At 37.1% G+C, this 20,312-nt stretch overlaps 1 protein-coding gene across 1 annotated transcript in view; it reads left to right on the forward strand.

Moving 5' to 3' along the window:
* Nucleotides 1-20,312, forward strand: part of il1rapl2 (interleukin 1 receptor accessory protein-like 2) — a 647,845-nt gene that overhangs the window by 99,117 nt on the left and 528,416 nt on the right. The window contains exon 2 of the mRNA XM_059345612.1: nt 12,493-12,604. Within this exon, the coding sequence (XP_059201595.1) occupies nt 12,514-12,604 (91 nt within the window). The 5' untranslated portion in view covers nt 12,493-12,513. The remainder of the gene's footprint in view (nt 1-12,492; nt 12,605-20,312) is intronic.

A 20,312-nucleotide genomic window follows, 5' to 3' on the forward strand; every position in this document is an offset into this window, starting at 1 on the left:
CTCTGTATACCAGCATCTGATCTTTAGCTGGCCCTGACTGTCTTGTAGAGGAGGCAAGGGAACATGTACATTTCCTCATAGAGTTTGATGAAGTATACTATTTCTAGTTGCTCATGTCTCAAAAACTCAAGGTCTTGAATCTAAACTCCATAGGCATTTCTCTCTCTGTTTATTTTTTTGGCTTTTCCAAAAGAACCTGATAAACACTACCCACATATGACTGACTCACACTTTGATATTCCTTTGTGTAGCTTGTCAGACTGCCTGCCTCACTATCTCTACCTGAAGACAACAGCTCAATTTAGCTTCTTCTTCTATAGTATAACATAACCTGACAGAACATGTTTCCCCCTCTGGTGACTGGAGATTGACTGGAGCCTGTGAGGACAGGAGGAGGCAGGATAAAAACAAAGAAAGGGTGGACTACAGGCCCTGCTAAGTCTGGTTGGTCCCACGTGTCAGCATAACCCCAAAAGTCCTCAAATGTTATGACTTATTGAGTCTTGAGTCTTTTTACAATCGAAAATAAAAACAGCTCATTATGTTTTTCGCTTTCATTTTCAGCTTTGTTGTCTAATAAGACTTTTATATGGCACTAAATGGTAGTGATGTGCCAATGAAGCTTCATGAACCATTTTCTTAATGTTCTGACTCCACTAGATGGAGCTCTCTGTTCAACAAAGGGCTGAAAATATACTTGATTACCATTGATTTAGCCTTTTTCAATAATCCAAGGGTGCCAGCTAGTGGGCTCAGAATTAAAGGAAATTGTTCATGAGGATTCATTGGTACATGACTAATAAAAGGGTTTTAAGAAGTGCTTAATAATTAACACCTGACAGGGCAGCCACAGATCTGACTGGTCCTCTCAGACAGTTGTTTTCATCCAAACTGCCTATATATTGAGCTAACTAAACTAGGAAAAAGCAAACCTTTATCACAGTAGCAGGGTCGGAATTTCACGACGTGCCCCGCACTTTGGCCTTGATGCCCTGTGAAAAAATGTTACATTTACGGCCAAGGTGGCCTTTGCGCCCCTGTCAAAGTTCCAGTATAAACACAATGCTAGCGACGCGCGGTGGGCTTATGGAATTATACAGCCATCCTAGTCATAGACATGTATACATAGACTCCGCATTGAGCAGGTTGGTCCGTTGCTGCAATACGTCAGCGCGTCCGCCATATTGGATGTGGCAGATCTGCCTGTAAACTAATAAAAGGAAACGGACTGAACTTCATAAAGGGCCTTTCTACAAAGTGCTTTAAGTTAATGCCTCTTATTCACCCATTCACACACACACACACACACACACACACTAATATATCTGGGAAACAAATAGGCACCAAAAACAAAGTATGTAACTTTTAAAGTGATGATTATAAATGTTTACTCCTTATGTTTAGGATTTAAGTTAGCACCAAACCAACGTATGTACTTTTCTAATGCTCTGAGTGTTTTCAGCTACTAATGCGTGTAACACTGTTACTTTAATGATAAATATTGAAATTTAACATTTAATCTGTGTCTATAATAACCAGATCCTGAAATGTAGATGTGACATGAGGGTTTTCTGAATAAAGAGCACTAATGTTTACATTTAACTGATTTGATTAATCGTTTTTATATTCACATTGATGAACATATATACAGTATATCTACACAGGGGGCATTGATGAGAATACATATCTATACAGCTATACAATTGCAGTCTGTGTGTGTGTGTGTGTGTGTGTGTGTGTGTGCAAGTTACTATTAAGTTGCTATTATTATTATTATTATTATTTTATTTATTATTATTATTATATGTACTGTTGCTGACATTACTATTATTATTATTACTATATACTGTAATATACTACTTATTATACCGGCCTTATTTATTATTATTACTATTACTATTATTATATATTTATATATTATATATCATACTATTTTATTTATAATTATTTTATTTTTATTTTATATTGTTACTATTAATCATTACATATATTTTATATTATATACTGTACTATTATTATAATTATATACCGTCTAGTCACTATAGCATTGCTGCCATCATATCATCAGTATAATTATAATTACCATCATCTTGCCAACCTACCAACTGATCTGCTTTTTTAACTTCTTAAGTGTCCTTGTTCTATTCTGTGTTTTTTGTATTGTTTTTTATTTATGCTACCTCAGTATTTTATTTTATTCTATTGTATTTTATTGTACTTGAATACCGGACTGCTGTGACAACCGAATTTCCCTTCGGGGATGAATAAAGTAATCTATCTTATTAGTATTATGCGCGGGACTTCATCGTATTAGCCAAAATCAGCAAATTCTGTTCGTAAAATGACGTTATAATAGCCAGATACAATCAAAAGTATTTTTTGATTCTTACCTGTGAAAGGTAAGGCCATGCGATCGGGTTTGTATTGTAAATCGGTTGGTACATTTCCATGCAGCACATGAATGAGGCATCTTCTCGCTGACTCCACTTCTCCACATCCAAGATGGCGGCGACGTCGACGTACGCTTCAGCACTCAATGCGGCGTCTATGTATATACGTCTATGATCCTAGTGGTCAAACCCCGCATAGATATATATAAGAAAGGCTAGATGGTTCGAGGCGGAGTCACCAGCGTCCGTACACGGCGGCCATCTTACCACAGGCAGCTCGCCCACTCATAACATCAGTCATGGTGCACGTAGCATTTAAATAACCATAGTTTGCTTAATTTGAACCGATTTTCAAACGGTTTGGTTTGTTATAAACCTCAGTTGTTATTTTCAATATAAATATGTCTTATGCCTTCCTGTATATCCATATACATAAACACACACACACACACACACACACATGTCTGGATACGGACAGGCCGGGGTGGGTAATCGGGAGAATCGGGAGAGTTCCCGGTGGGCCGCTTCACTTTTGGGCCGGCCGATAATTTATTTATTTATTTATTTGACATTTTTCACGTTAGTCCATCTTCTTTTAAAGTACGCTAAACACGTTTTGCATTCTGACACCGCAGCCTCAGCATGGGTTGTACCATGCGAGGGAGTTCTCCCCTCCCAAATAAAGTTGGTTGGGTCCATAGCCGTCTTTCCAAAAAAGTTTTCTCAGGTAGGCTACCGATAGCTGGGCCAGCCCTATCTCAACGATACACGTCGGGGAGGATGGATGGGAGGAAGAGGCCAGGAGGGGCTGAAAAAGCCAGGTTGAAGAAAAGAAAGGCATTGGAGGAGGATGCTGCCAAATGTGCCAAGCTTACAGATTTATTTTCGAGAGGACAAACACAAGTGGCAACTGGTAAAGAGAGACATAGGCTTAATGCAACGTAACTGTTCGGCTAACGTTGTTAATATCGTTGAAGCGTTGTCAACCTATTCGCAAGCAAAATATTGAATTGAATTAAAATATAAGCCTTTTTATATCACCTGATATATGGCGATTCATAGACTTTGCAAATATTATGAAAATATTGATAACAAAACTCAAACTTGATCTGTGTAGGCTATGCAGTGAAATTATTTTTTCTTTGTAGCTTCTGAGCAGCAGATAAGCCAGTCTCCTGCTGAAAATGATGTGCCCGAAATTTGCAATGAGGAGGCCATGACTACAGGGACAGGTAGAGAAGATAACAGAGTAAACAATATGAATTAAAGTTATTTAATGTAAGAAATAGTGTAGCTACTGTGAGTTGAACTGTAAACAGTAGTTCAATATGCATCTTTATTGAAGAGTGGGATATGTTTCAAATGCTTTATTTATTTTATGCTTTTGTTAATTTATCAACCTACTGTATCCTTGTGGAATAGTGAAATATTTTTTGTTAACTTCTCATCTTAAGTGGATTATTATTTAACCTTTACATTATCTGTTGAACCATGGTATTAATAAAAAAAACTACAGGATAGTAAGAGCTGAACTGTTGCTTCATTTATCCAATTTCCACTACCATGGAAAAAGTGGGCCGGTCTTGGGCCTGAAATTCCCGGGCTGAAAAGTGGCCCCACTCCGGCCCTGGATACGGATATACATGCACCTTTCTGTATATCCGTTCTGTGATATATATATATATGTGTGTGTGTGTATGTGTATACACATATATGTATGTGTGTGTTTATGTATATGGATATACAGGAAGGCATAAGACATATTTATAATGAAAATAAATACATATATGTTAATTTTATGTGTCATTATTGTTATTATAAAAGAAATATTACTAACATAATATACATGGAATGATTAAATGTTTTATAAATGATTTAATATAGGCTAACTACCTTGTGTGTGTAGGCCTATAGCTATTACTCTACCTATCTGCTTAATGTTTTTTTATGAAAGTCCATGGTTAAAATTATTCTTCAGTATGCAGGCACATAACCACAACTCTGAGGTTTATAACAAACCAAACCGTTTGAAAATCGGTTCAAATTAAGCAAACTATGGTTATTTAAATGCTACGTGCACCTTGACTGATGTTAAGAGTGGGCGAGCTGCCTGTGGTAAGATGGCCGCCGTGTACGGACGTCGGTCTCCGCTGGCTAACAGCGAGCGTGAGCCATCTAGTGTTTATATATATATATCTATGAAACCATAGGCATATATACATAGACTCCGCATTGAGCAGGTTGGTCCGTTGCTGCAATACGTCAGCGCGGCCGCCATATTGGATGTGGCAGATCTGCCTGTAAACTAATGAAAGGAAACGGACTGAACTTCATAAATCGCCTTTCTACAAAGTGCTTTAAGTTAATGCCTCTTATTCACCCATTCACACACACACACTAATATATCTGGGAAACAAATAGCCACCAAAAACAAAGTATGTAACTTTTAAAGTGATGATTATCAATGTTTACTCCTTATGTTTAGGGTGACCAATCGTCCTCTTTTGCCCGGACATATCCACTTTTTACGTCCTGTCCGGGGCGTCCGGCCGGGGTTTATAAATTCACGAGAATGTACGGTGTTCACTGTTTTTCATAGGACCAGTACACGTGCACGTAAATTGACCGGCGCTTTGCACACAACTTTGCGAGACGTAATTACCAAGAGGCTGCCTTGTGGGTGAGTCAGCGCCGCGCACACACACACAGAGACAGAGAGCAGAGCAGACAGAGAGCAGATCGAACAGCGGAGCAGCATTACATATTGAAATTTAACATTTAATCTGTGTCTATAATAACCAGATCCTGAAATGTAGATGTGACATGAGGGTTTTCTGAATAAAGAGCACTAACGTTTACATTTAACTGATTTGATTAATCGTTTTTATATTCACATTGATGAACATATATACAGTATATCTACACAGGGGGCATTGATGAGAATACATATCTATACAGCTATACAATTGCAGTCTGTGAGTGTGTGCAAGTTACTATTAAGTTACTATTATTATTATTATTTTTATTTATTATTATTATTATTATATGTACTGTTGCTGACATTACTATTATTATTATTACTATATACTGTAATATACTACTATTATTATTATACCGGCCTTATTTATTATTATTACTATTACTATTATTATATATTTATATATATTATATATCATACTATATATAATATATCATACTATTTTATTTATAATTATTTTATTTTATATTTTTACTATTTATTATTACATATATTTTATATTATATACTGTACTATTATTATAATTATATACCGTCTAGTCAGTATAGCATTGCTGCCATCATATCATCAGTATAATTATAATTACCATCATCTTGCCAACCTACCAACTGATCTGCTTTTTTAACTTCTTAAGTGTCCTTGTTCTATCCAGTGTTTTTTATATTGTTGTTTTTTATTTATGCTACCTCAGTATTTTATTTTTTTCTATTGTATTTTATTGTACTTGAATACCGGACTGCTGTGACAACCGAATTTCCCTTAGGGGATGAATAAAGTAAAGTAATCTATCTTATTAGTATTATGCGCGGGACTTCATAGTATTAGCCAAAATCAGCAACTTCTGTTCGTAAAATTACGTTATAATAGCCAGATACAATCAAAAGTATTTTTTGATTCTTACCTGTGAAAGGTAAGGCCATGCGATCGGGTTTGTATTGTAAATCTGTTGGTACATTTCCATGCAGCACATGAATGAGGCATCTTCTCGCTGTCTCCGCTTCTCCACTTTGCCACATCCAAGATGGCGGCGACGTCGACGTACGCTTCAGCACTCAATGCGGAGTCGTATATATGTCTATGTATGAAACCCCGACCCACTCTCGTCCTTCAGACATGCGCATCAACACATGGCTCATTTGAATATTCAAATGAGCCATGTGTTGATGCGCAGCACAGGTAAGCTAGCGGGACAAGCTGTTTTGATATGTTGTAACTGAAGTATGTGGTAGTATTTGACAGGACTTAACATTTACTTTTTATAGAAAGTACTATTGATAGGTAATTACCATTGTATTAGCCTATTTAAAGTCAACTTGTTAACGTTAGATTTTTGCGTCATGAAAACTAGGGATAGCAAGCTAATTGGGATAGCGCTAACGTCTTCCTTACCTCAGGGACAAGGGCTCGACATTTAGCTGATGTAAATTTCACCTCAGCAGGTTCCATTCTTAAGGCAGGCAGGAGGCATTTCTCTTTCCTTACTCTTAGATGAACTCAGGCAGGAGATTCATTTTGCCATCTTTTCAAAATATATGCATTTGCCATCTTTTCAAAACAGGTTCATTTGTCATTTTCCAAAAAGATTCTTTCTAATATATTTAATATATTGTGCACTGCACTGTGTCAGGAGAAAGTGTATCTGTGATACTTCTCTGTTTAGGTCACAGTGGTGGCTGTTGTTTTTCTGTAGCAGTACACCAGGCTTTGTACACTGTTTCAGCCTTTCTCTCTCTCACTCACATTCTATTTCTCTCTCTCTGTCTCTCTCTCTCTCCCTCTCTCCCATACTCACAGTCTCTGTTTTACATAATATGATTTGTTTTTCAATGTTTATTGAATTAAAACAGATGTTTTAATACATAATTAATGTTTCTTAGTTAATGAGAATGTTAAGGGATTAATCTGAAAGGTAAAACCAGCGTAATTTAACCAAACGGCCTTTGTGCCCTGTCATGTGGCCTTTGTGCCCTTAAAAAAAATGTGAACGGGAAGGCCAAATGGCCTTGCACCTAAAATGTCGAAATTCCAAGCCTGCACAGTAGACTTGTCAACTACAGGCGTAACTGATAACTGATCTCCTCCAGGCGTTGAGAATTTCGTGCATAGCACATACCTGTGATCCAAACTCCACTCAGAAAACAAGCTTTTTAAAAGTTGTTTGCTTGATGTCTTGCAGACTTTTTACATATAGGCATCATGTTCTAGTTATTTTGGCATCATTTTGATCTGTTTATTGAATTTAAATCAATTAAAATCAATAAATACAGCTGTAGTAGAAGCAATAGCCCTGATCATCCTACTCTATTAAGAAAAAAACACATTTTAAGACTTGTTTGCTTGTTGTCTTGCAGACAGAACTGAATAAGCATCATGTTGTAGTTAGTTCAATATTATTTTGATCTGTCTATTGCAATTAAATTACAGCAAAGTCAGCTTTTTGGCGGGTACAGGTAGTTGCAGTCAGCATAGCCCTAATCATCCTGAACTCTATTCAGAAAAAACACATTTTAAGAGTTGTTTGCTTGTTGTCATGCAGACAGAACTGACAGAGCATTAAATCGAACTTTTTACACATCAGCATCATGTTGTAGTTATTTCGGCTATTATTTAAATCCATTTATTATGATTATTTCACCGAAAATCTATCTGTCTGTTGTGGGTTCATACTAGCAGTCATAGAGACACAGTTCCTGCAGAAGGAGATTAAGTTCACCAAGCTGTGTGCACCTCGGTTGATTACGGACAGTAACGTTATGCCGCAAATAACATAACTAATCACAAATGAATCCTGTAGTCAAGCATTCTGCCCTGGTATAATTAATATTTACATTTAGGGCCGGGACTTTAACGCGTTAATTAAGATTAATTAATTACAAATAAATAAAATTGACGCATTTAATCTAAATATAAACTTATTTTTGCACCACGGTACATTCCTCACTGGATGAGTTTCAGGCGGACCGATTATACTGGAGCACCAACTAGCTTTCATGAGTTCAGACAACAACAAACCACAGTGAACATGAAGGAAGAAGCTGATCAAACCGCTTTGCTTGGCCCCGTGGATGATGGGACATTTAGTTACAAAAAACCAACGGATGGAAGCGTCGATAAGAGCATGGTTGTGTTGCTATGCAACAAGGAATTCACATATCACCGCAGCACATCCAGCCTCAAGTATCACCTCAATGCAAAACATATAGCAGCTAGCGGCTAGTGTGGTAGCTAGCGTGGATTGTGTTTTACTTAAAAAACCAAAGTATTCTAGTTTACAGAAGGTCTACCTACATATAGGCTACCTGAATTTATGAAATGTACCATATTTCTAAATCTGATATTGCTACACTTAATGGCAAAAATTGCACTGGTCTGTTGGACTTGAACAAAAATAAAAAATATTTTTGTTGCTTAAGCTTATGTATTCAGTCATTATTCAATGGTATACTAAAAATCCATGTGAAGAAAAAATACTTCTCACTGTTCTCAGGTCAAATATTTACATGCGATTAAAATGTGATTAATTTCGATTAATTAATTACAAAGCCTCTAATTACAGTTTTTCTCAGTCGCTTTGGTGCATTTCTCACCTCGCTCTTTACATTTTCACAACAGTTAATGCATTTCTCAAAACAATTAGTACAAACTGCAAAACCTAGTTGATAACTTGCAGAAGCGTGTCACTTGCTCAAAATGGATAGTTCATTCCTCAAAAGCAAGTATTCATGTCAATGAAAGTGTCAGTGACATCAAGATGAAAATTCCTGACACCATGTTTATGAACGAGAAAGTCAAATGGCTTGGTCATGTTTTCATTATGATTTTACTCTGTAAATGTTTTCCAATGCAAAAAAGTCAGATCTCGGTGACGCTACCTGAAAATGCTCAAGACAGCACTTTATGCTATTTACACAGCCATTTGAAAACTACAGTTAAGTTACACTTTACTGTATTTAGTGAGGTAACTGAGTACAACACACTGAATATGTATGTTTCACATTTTTACTGCATAGGCTCTTTGCAATCTAATTTGTTCACAGCATTGTGCAAAAGGAAAAAAACACCCTTATTTACAACAAACATAAAGTCCCTTTGGGTAGAGCTGTGACAGTCCAGTGTCACAGTATTGTAGAAATGGTCCTCACTATGTCCTGCTGGGTTCATATATGTTGTGCAGTGTTTATGGGTTTATGGATTCAGCTCTGAGTGATTGTAGAGAAGTGCCTTATCATCGGTTACAACTAATGCTTCACACAGCCCTTTTCTTCAGTGAAAGCTGGGGTTCACCTTCGAGAAATTGTTCAATTCCGGAGACATTTTCAGTAAAAAATAAAGATTTAAAAAAATGTATAAAATTTGCTTGACAGATTTTGACAACTAGTTCGACATTTTTGTATGTAATGACTCAAGCAATGAAATGAGGACTATTAGTTTTATATGGAATGACTGTTCAGCATTCACAAGTAGTTAATTTTGACTGACATGACATAAGCAATGATAAAGTTATAAAACAGCAGAGAGTTGTATGAAAGCACTTGATGACTGTCCAAAAGCATTTGTAATTTGTTGTAAGGAATGAGAAAGTGCTACTATGATGAGCACAAATGACTAAATGTTGTGGAGGTTGAACTAACTGTTGTGAAAATGTAAAGAGCGGTGTGAGAAATGCACCAAAGCGACTGAGAAATACTGCAATTAGATTCATTTTTTTAATCGAGTCCCGGCCCTATTTACATTAGATGGAGCCATGGTTGGTGTTCCACACCTATGCATAGTGAAAATTCTAAATGTTTGCTCTGAAAAGGATCCATGGTTGCCTTTATGGAAGATATCTTGACAGGACAGTAGTTCCTACTTTAATGATGCTTCAGCTTTAAGGTCCTGGATTTGTGCATTCACTGGGACTTAACTTTATCTTTCCTACTGTGACCAGCCAAAGTGTTTGCTGAGAAATATCTGCTGTGCATGTTTGTGTGCTGGGGCTTTGATCTTCACTGAACCAATCAGAACTGAATACTTACTGTAGTGTTTTAGTTATCATAATGATGATTTGAACTGCACCCGTGATGCTTTCAAGAGGATGGCAAGACACACTTCATACCTGTTCTGGTAAAATGAAAGTGTGTGTGCTTTTGAATGCTAAATCAAGAGCTGAAATGTTGAAATATACTTTTCTATCAATTACTGTGATGATTTTCCTTGAAAGCCAGCAGAGATGAGTCATTTCCAACAGGTGGTGGCAACATTAACAGTATCCTTCAACATATTATTGTTGTTTCAGCTTTGTTCTTCACATCAATTTGGCTCCAGTTTTAGATCCCCGTCCCATCATTTCATTGCCCATGTTCAAAGCCAAATCACTGTGGCTAACGTATCTACACCCTACCAGGTTCAATCAGCAGCTATCCCACTGTTCATGTGAATCAAATGTGATTTTAATCAGCAGTCAAGATGGTGTTTGAGTTCCCTTTGTGGTCATGTGTATGAAAAATACAATGAAATGAATGCTGGCATGGCTAATCTTCTTCTTCGATCTCTCTCTGGTTTAGTGTGTACGTGTGTGTGTGTGCGTGTGCACATGTGTGTGCATACAATACAGTTTGTACACAGAAAGCATGAGAAAATCGGATTGCGTTCTATCAATGTGATTTCACATGGCTGGCTCACATTGCTGGCTCAAACACTGACTCTGTGTATGTGTGTGTGTGTGTATGTGTGTGTCTGTGTGTGTATCTGCAGCCTTTATATTCATGGCCTATGGTCGAATCTAATTTAGTTTCTGTATTTTGAATTTAATCAGTTGAAAAAAATAACCGTTTTCAAAACCCCTCAAAACCCCAGTTTCAGATCAATATGAAGGGTTTTTTTTCTCTCTCGCTGCCATAGTTGTAATAAAGCATTTTGTTTTTCATCTTTTACAGCATATTGGCCTACAAACAATAAGATTCTGGGTTTTCTTTTTCTTTTCATTTGTAGCATTTTAAGACTGAGAGATACAAAACAGGTCAAAACAAAAACAGAACACTAAAATCAATGTAAACTTATTTTGTCAGTTTTGCTTGAATTGAAAGAAGTGGGGTCTTTTATTTTTATTTTATTTATTTTTTATTTATTTCAATTTTAAGCCATTTGTGCATGTACAAAAACGTTTGAAAAAAACTCTTTGACTGCACTTCCACATTGTGCTAACATGAATCCTGACTGATATGCATTCTGATAAAAAAAACTAATATTTAAATATAATTTGACCCAAAACAATCATAAAACAACTGTCACTAAATTTACTGTGGATAGATTAGGAAGTATTTGTATGGTTTGTGCCAAGCTTTTTTTATTTTTATTTTACATATTTACAGTGTCTGTGTGCGACCAAACTGTCAAACGTAGTCATATATACTGTAATATTACTAATAAACCTAGGACAGTGGTTTTACAACATAAACCCACAGAAACTGCAGCCTTTTTTTTCAACCGTACATGTGTGCTATTTTTAGAAAGTGCTGTTGTACCACGAGCTTGCGAGCCGTGCCGGGATACGTTAACATGTGCCCTGACGAGCGAGCCGTGATACGTGCCTACGTGCTGTGATTTGAGGTACTGACACATGACCTCTTCTGCCGTCTATGTTGGAGAACTTGTTGGAAATCACAAGTTGAATTTCGAGTGAGCATCAAATACAGTTTCACAACCACTGATTTCATATTTCATATCGTAATCTTACATTTTCCAAGTTTAATATGCATCAAATCTAAAGGATTCAAAGTCAGTTTCTAGTGACACACAGTCACCTGACAGTACTGTTTTCCTCTGGGTGCTCGCTCTCAACTCATTTGTGCCATGAGAAAGAATTCATATTCTACCACGCTGTAATGTTTGTTTACAGTATCTTCTACTCCGTAAAAAATGTTCAGTTGCCTCAACCTAAAAAAAAATGAGTGAACTAGTTGCATGAAACTATTTCATTTTTCAAAACTCTAAATTATTCATGCAACTAGTTCACTTATTTTTCTAAGTTGAGGCCACTGAATATTTTTTATGTGCAATGTTGCTAATTTTTGTTGGGAAAACTTATTTTTAGTTGCCAAAACTGGACAGTATTTGTTGAGAACAACATAGTATTTCATGTTAGGAAAACTTCTTATTAATTGAACGGACAAATGCATAAGTACACTGAAGAGATTTTTTTTATGTTGACACCACCAGACGAAGAGAAGGTAAAAATTAAAATAATTCATGCAACTACTTCACAAACTTTTTTAATTTGAGGCGAGTCAACATTTTTTTTGGGAATCATACATACTGTGTTATCTCTAACACTTTGTCCCCACTCTGTCCTGTTTCCTGCAGGTGCCAGTGGAGACTAGAGAGATGAAGACCTTATCCCTCCTCTTCATCCTCCTCCTCCTCCTCGCCTCAGGAGAATGTGACGGCGTCAAGTACATCTCCAAGAGGAACTCAGGTAGGATGAACAGCCTTGTGTTTGTTGTCTACAGACGCACCACCATCTAAGAAATAAGCCTTTCTCTCCTTGGCTTTGTCTTCTTTTGAGGCTTTCTGTCTCTGACTGATATTCCCTTTGTTTTTTGTTTCACTGTCATCCTTTTTCATTGCAAACGCTCTTCAAGTCTGCACCCGAACACAACGATAATGCTACCTCTTATTCTTTTCTCCTCCTCCTCGCTCTTATTGCTGTCAAACATATGCTCCCTGTCTTCTACCCCAACAATTCTCTCCACTCTTGTCCTTTCTGATGCACTGATATCTCTAAACTTGATCCAATGGATACCTACTTCTACTTTACTTTCTCCATTTCTTTCTTTTTCACAATCACCACCTCTGCCTTTCTCAGATAACACTTCTCTCCAAACTCTATCTCGCAGCTCAGATAGCTGTCCGTCTGTTTATTTTTCTGCTGAGTGTGTGTAATGACCAGCCGGTCGACTGCTGCTGTCATTGTTGCTGCTCATTTGTGTATCAGTGGCCGGCTGATGACAGACCTGCTGATGGTCTCTTATTCACCATCGATTTGTTGTGTCTCAGCTTGACGGAGACACTTTGATTGGGCTATTGATGCTTGGCACGCAGCCTCTATAAAGCTTTGTATGATACTGTAAAGCAGGGATGGGCAACAGGAGGCCCGGGGGCCGCAGACGGCCCGCAACCTCACTTGAAATGGCCCTAGTAAAAATGCACAAAATAACTTCTTGCAATTAATGTTGTTTGCTGAGAAGAAAATCAAATTTTTTTTAATACTTAACAGAACTGTCAGTGAAGTTTACTGTAAAAAAAAAATTACTCATTGTTTTTTTGTGATAGGTGATTGTTCAATAGGTGATTGTTCAACAAAATATCTTACTCTTATGTATATATATATATGTATATATATATATATATATATATAAATACATATATATCGCTATACATATCTTTAACACAGCTCCTACTAAACAAAATTTGAGGAATCTTGCCAAAAACATTTCCCTCATTAACAAATACCAGAATAAAATAACATCTTATTCTCAAGTACCAGCTATCAGAATCAGTTTTGAAAATCTACAATCAGTCAGGCTCTTAAAAAACAGGTTTGCAGTGGTGAAGAAGTGACAAAAAACTGCTGTAAATGATCTATCGGAAAGTAAAAGAAATCTCCCTTTGTGGTTATTTTTTATTTGCTTCAAACCTTTTGTTTTCCTATTTATACTGTTATACATGCATTTGAGCATGAAATATGTTAAGTTACTGTACTGTAAACATATTTAAAATTGCAGTTTCATCATATCTGGTTAAGTGCACGGTCCTATATGTGGCCCTGTGGTAGTGTCCATGATAACTTGTGGCCCCCTCCAGCATTTAAGTTGCCCATCCCTGCTGTATAGTGATCGGAGCTGGTGTGACACAGAGGTGAGCTTTACATATGAAACCACACTGTGCATCAGTTTCAGACATTTTACAAGTAGAGGTTCTGCAATTATAAATATTACTCACAGCATTTGCAATTGTATTGTCATGCACCACTGCCAAGTCCTGAAAGTGATAGAAACAGAAAATTACTTACCGACTTTTTAGCAAACTCAGGTCATCTAATTATAACAATCCCGTTAGAATTGATTTCCCTGTAATGTAATCCTGCCTCACTATTGTGCTTGCTTGTCAGTGAGAGTGTAGGTCCTGGTGGTTTAATCGAGGGAATTTAAGGGCCATCGTAACAATCCTTTAGAGATCCTTTTGTAATTACACTCACAGCATCTAAGAATTACACCAAAGGGCTTCACAGAGCTACTGTAAAAATAATAAAGTTCCATTTGAGCTTTAAAAGCCCTGGAAATGGATTTTCTCAATCAGCAAACTACTTTTAAAGTGTTTGTTTTCCGAATGGAGTTCAACTCGATCAGATGTTATGCAGGGGAATGTCAATGTGAATTTCTTACTTTAATCATGTGATTTTTTTGTGTTGCACGTCTATTAGCATTGACTCTCTATTAGGGCTGGGCGATATGGACCAAAAGTCAAATTCACGTTCAACAAATGGAAAATGAAGAACATCATCATAATCATTAATTTACATTTATGATCAATACATAATCTGTTAGATTCTGATAGATAGATAGATAGATAGATAGATAGATAGATAGATAGATAGATAGATAGATAGATAGATAGATAGATAGATAGATAGATAGATAGATAGATAGATCTCTCTTCCTCTTGATATATCGATGTATCGCCCAGCCCTACTCTCTGTGTAGTCATGCCATGCAAAAGGTTTGGTGTGAATGCACCATTAGAACAGTTTAATTGTTTCTCATGAGAGTGTTGTGTATTCATGTTTTCTTGATGCTCTTCCGAGTTGTTTGCAGTGGTTTGAGATCAACTGGACAAAGATTTTGAATCAAAAGCTGATGGCGGTTGTTGGAATTGTCAGTTATATCAGAACAAAGCACGCCCACACAGTGCTGAGTTCAGTGTGAAACTATTAACCCATTGAAGCCTGGAAAGCGGATTTGTCATTTTGTAGTATTTGTATAAGCTCTCAAATACTTTTTGAATTCCATTTCTATTTGCTACAGAGGCTGAAAAGTCTATTATTTAGTAGAAGCGTTGACACTTCTGTTGAATTTCCAGAAAAACTTCAGGTTTTAGGGGCTTATTTTAAAATCGCCCAGAGGTTTTACAGGCGTTTTAGGCCTCAATGGGTTAAAGGAGTGCTCTACATTCTGGGAAAGAAATGATTGATGTCAATGTCAGTAAATCTGAAGCTAGCCAGCGAACTTAGCATAAAGACTGGGGAAATTGTTAATATGCCTGACAAAATCCACCTTTTTTTGGACAGAACAAGGACATCTACAGTCATGGAAAAATTATTACACCACCATTGTTTTCTTCAATTTCTTGCTTATTTTCATGCCTGGTACGACTAAAGCTACATTTGTTTGGACAAATATGATAACGACAAAAATAGCTCATAAGAGTTTAATTTAAGAGCTGATATCTAGGTCTAGACTTTTCCATGGTTTACTTGATAATGCTTTTGGTTATTATCAAGAAAACCATGTTAAATGTCTACAAATCAGCTCTTAAATTAAACTCTTATGAGCTATTTTTGTTCTTAACGTTATATTTGTCCAAACAAATGTACCTTTAGTTGTACCAGGCATAAAAATGAACAAGAAATTTAGAAAAAAGATGGTAATAATATAATAATAATTTGCTAATAATTTGTCAATGACTGTATTTCATCCTGTTTCCATCTTTGTGATAAGCTAAGCTAATTAGCTGCATTACTTACTCATATTTACTATACAGGCAGTGGAATTTTCTCATCTAACTGTATTTCCTAAAATGTCAAAAATACTAATAATTTACTTAGATGTTGGTTATTGAGTTGTAACAATTGAATTGTAGGTGCTGGGGAGAGGGACATGCTGCTGGCCCTGATTCACGGCCCTGAATAATCACAAATAAGAAAGAAAATAGATTGATTCCTAATTTTATTGAGAAATAGTTACCATTTATGATAATTTCATGTACTGGCAGTAGTAGTAGTAGCAGTACATGCAGTGTAATATACAAGTAATACGATCCCTGCTTGTAGGAAAATGTTTTCCTCTAAAAGGAGGTCAAAGGTCAGGGTCATGTGCAGAACAGCAGCCCTGCAGCTGGTTGGGATTTGTTGATGTGGTGGAAAGGAACTTGTCTTCCAGGCCACCCCGACACCCACATAAAGCCTTCTAGGATACACAGTAACTTTGTTGAGAAATGCATTGAGGAAACCTTTAAAATTAAATTCACAACAAAAAATCCTCACCTATCTCCCTGACGTCCGAGTTCTCAGTTTAACTTCATTTTATTACAATACATCAATAATTGTGCAGTTACAGAGTCTCTGGGTTCAATCTACACGTCCCTGACATCAAATTAGGCTGGTCAGTTCATGAGGTCTGGACCAAGCTACTTTCCCTTGAACCCTTTTTTATATCCTAACAGAGGTTTAATAAAAAATGTTGTTAGAACTCTCCAGAAGTCGCCTCCTCGCTGATTTGTCAGTTTATTGCATATGTGAACATGTGATGTCACCAAGCAGAGAAGACAGTTGTCTTTCTGTTCAGCACATCGTGACCAGACCTGTTAACAAAACTTTCAAATCACAAACTCCTGCCTTGATATGACTTACAGAGATATTATTGAAGACACAGATTTTGCAACGAAACAATAAAACATAAAATGTATCTTTTTGTGATTATAGAATCTTACTCTAAACAGGGCAGAGAAAGTTTGAGCAGATGCAGTAAATTTATTTAATCATAGTTTAAAAACAATATTAACACCTGATCATTGTATCAAAGCATCTTGCATGCACAGAGAGGACATACACACACACACACACACACACGAATTACGCATGCATAGATAGTGGCAAGGCAAGGCAAGGCAAGTTTATTTGTATGGCACAATTCAACACAAGGTAATTCAAAGTGCTTTACATAAACATTAAAAACAGCAAGACACAATTGAAAACAGGGAAATAGAAATAAAAATACAAATAAGATAAAATAAGATACAGCAGGATAAGAAAAGAGATAAAATAATAAAAAGCACAAGTCAAACATTGCGTAGTTAAAAAGTAAGGGCAGTAGAGTACAGCTGCAGGCTGCAGTAAACAAGAGTGTTTTTAGTCCCGATTTAAAGGAGCTGACCGTTTGGGGAGACCTCAGATCTACAGGTAGTTTGCTCCACAGGTGAGGAGCAGAATAACTGAAAGCTGCCTCACCCTGCTTAGTTCTTGTTTTTGGGATGTTGTGATGTTCATCACACAGACAGAATCAGAATCACAGATTATTTCTAGCAACTTCCAACAGAATAGCAAGTGATTCATTTTTAATCAGACAAATAGACAAAAGAAGACGAGTAAAAATACCACCACACAATTCTGTTGATTTAGTTATTTTTTGGGAGTAAATCCGTCTTTTGTGAAGCTTATGCGGGTGGGTTTCAGTGTTCAGTGTGCACTCTTCGCTCAGTCTCATCTGCTACTTCTATTCTTCATGTGTGTGGGTGAGCCAGTGGGAGTTTTTGTTTGGTGTTTGCCAGGTATGTGCGCTCGCAGGCACACCTGTGGTGGTCCGCTTCATGCCATATTGAACAGTGACTGTGTGTGTGGGTGCTGTATATACCCCGGTTTTAAGTATAGTGTGTGTGTGTGAACTCCCTAAGTGTGCTTCAGTGTATGCTCTCTGGATGTGTGCTCTCCTTCTGTGCATGTGTGTGTGTGTGGGAGAGGTGTGCACAGAGCAATTATGTGATCAGAGCAGAGCCAAGCGGACATTTATGTGGGCGACCGCTACAGCCGGCCAAAGATAGGCTGTTAGATCTTTTCTCTCCCTCGATGCTTATGTGTGTGTGTGTTACTGGACACCATATGGATAGGAACTACCATTTCCTTTTGTCAGGCTCCCCGCTGTGCTTTGATGCATCATCCGCTGCAGCAGAAAGTGGACAAATAGTGATGAGACACAGCAGAGAGAAGGCTACTGGTACAGTAGGTGAGGAGACTCTTTAAAGTCACGTTTAGAGATTTTGGTTCAGTCATGGTCGTGTCTCATCACCCAATTCAGGGCTAGGCAACCTGCGACTCCAGAGCCACATGAGGATCTTTAGGCCATCTGCAGTGGCTCCCTGTGGCTGCGACCAAAACATTTATATTATAAATGAAACAGTTATTTATTTTTTATTTAATATTGGTGTAGGCCCTGTTGACCCAAAGTAATTTGTGTTCTTCAATTGGAAAAATGTGCAGCTTATATATGACATAAAAACATTTTTTTTTGCTTTTTAGTCAACTTATATGTGCATCATTGCTTACAAAAGTCTAAGGCTTCTTAACCCATTTAGGCCTAAAACGCCTGGAAAAAAATGCCTGGAAAACCTCAGGGCGATTTTGAAAGAACCCCCTACATCCTGAAGTTTTTCTGGAAATTCAACAGAAGATTTTTCAGCCTCTGTAGCAGATAGAAATGAAATTCAAAAAGTATTTGAGAGCTTATACCCGTGGCTTTCATGAGAAGTTGAGTTTATTTGTCAAAACCTTCAATAAAGTTTTTTAAAAAATCAACAAACTCAGCAAATGTTACATTTGACTGAATAAAAATCCTATGCATAATACTAATACATGCCCATTAGCAAGATGCAAACATGATATGACCATTGGAAGAGATAGACATAGTTCTCATTAGCCTACTGTAATAAAAAAAACAATAATAATCATAATAATAATAATAATAAACTATAATACATTTTATCTATACAGTATTGCACTTTTCAGGGTACTCAACGACGTATAAAGTAATATAAGACATAAACAGTCATGATTTCTTATATCATCATCACAATCAATTAGTATTATTATTGTTATTATCTCCAGATGGCCACAAATCTGTCTGTTCTTCGGTGAAAATATGTTGTCTAAAAACATATTCCTCATCCATAAATCCCGGTCGATTGGTTCCGAGGGTTCAAAGTCCGGATCAGCAATAAAATCGCTGCTGTTTTCATCAAGATCGCTTCCGTCTCTTACTTCTGAGCTCCCTCCGCTATAGTCATCTTCCGCCATGATTTCAAAGTTCTGGGAAAGTCCAATGTTGCATTGCGACACTCCCGCATGTATTCTAATGCATTTCATTGGCCAAGAGACCGAAAATAGGTGGAATGGCAGAATAACGCAACAGTGCCCCAGTTTTAATGGTAGAAATGCGATAATGCTTTCCCGCCTTAAATGGGTTAACCTCAAAATTTTGCCAACCTCAAGTCTAGCAAATCTAGCTTTCGATTCCAAATCTTATGAGATATTTCTTGTATATTTCTGTCCAGCCTTTCATTTACACTTGGATCCCCACTGCTTCCTGATGAAATCATATCAATAAATGCTCATTATGACCTATTAGTAATGCTGGTAGGCTAATTTAGACTTAGTAGGCTGTTTTATCTTCATTATAAGGGTTCAAATAAGGTTTGCGACTCCATTTCACTCACTCTCATTATATTTGTCCAAATAAATGTACCATTAGTTGTACCAGGCATTAAAATGAACAAGAAAGCAAGGAGAAAAAAAAGGGTTGTCTGATAATTTTTTCCATAACTGTACACCGACTGGCCACTTTATTAGGTCCACTTGTATGATGTGTTGTAATGTGATCCAATACAACATATACATCCATCAATTCCTATAAAGTAATAATAAAGTTTCTTGGGAGCACTTCGACTCGGCGCAGTAATATCATCACTCCTGAGGGGAGAAGATTTTTCAGGAGTGATAATATTACTGCGCCGAGTCGAAGTGCTCCCAAGTGCTATTCCGCCATACATTATAGTTCTCCTTTTTATCCGTTTCGAAAAGCGCCACGTTTTATTTTGTGTCGCCATACTTGGTCGTTTAACTACTCGTGTAGCTGTATTTAAATAGGGAAAACGAGGAGGAGTTTGGTTGCTTCTAACTGTCCATCTGTTTGGATCCTAATGAATGAACTGGGCTAAGCTAAGTGCTAGCCAAGTGGCGCCGCGCGCCAGGGCGATTGAGTGCACGCATTGAGACGCAAGAGGTCTGTATCAACTCGTCTTACTTGACCGAATAACATGTTTTAATATGAAAAAACGGTGGAGTGTTCCTTTAAGAG

The sequence above is a fragment of the Centropristis striata genome, chromosome 12 (genome assembly GCF_030273125.1).
Source record: "Centropristis striata isolate RG_2023a ecotype Rhode Island chromosome 12, C.striata_1.0, whole genome shotgun sequence".
NCBI classification, from domain to species: domain Eukaryota; kingdom Metazoa; phylum Chordata; class Actinopteri; order Perciformes; family Serranidae; genus Centropristis; species Centropristis striata.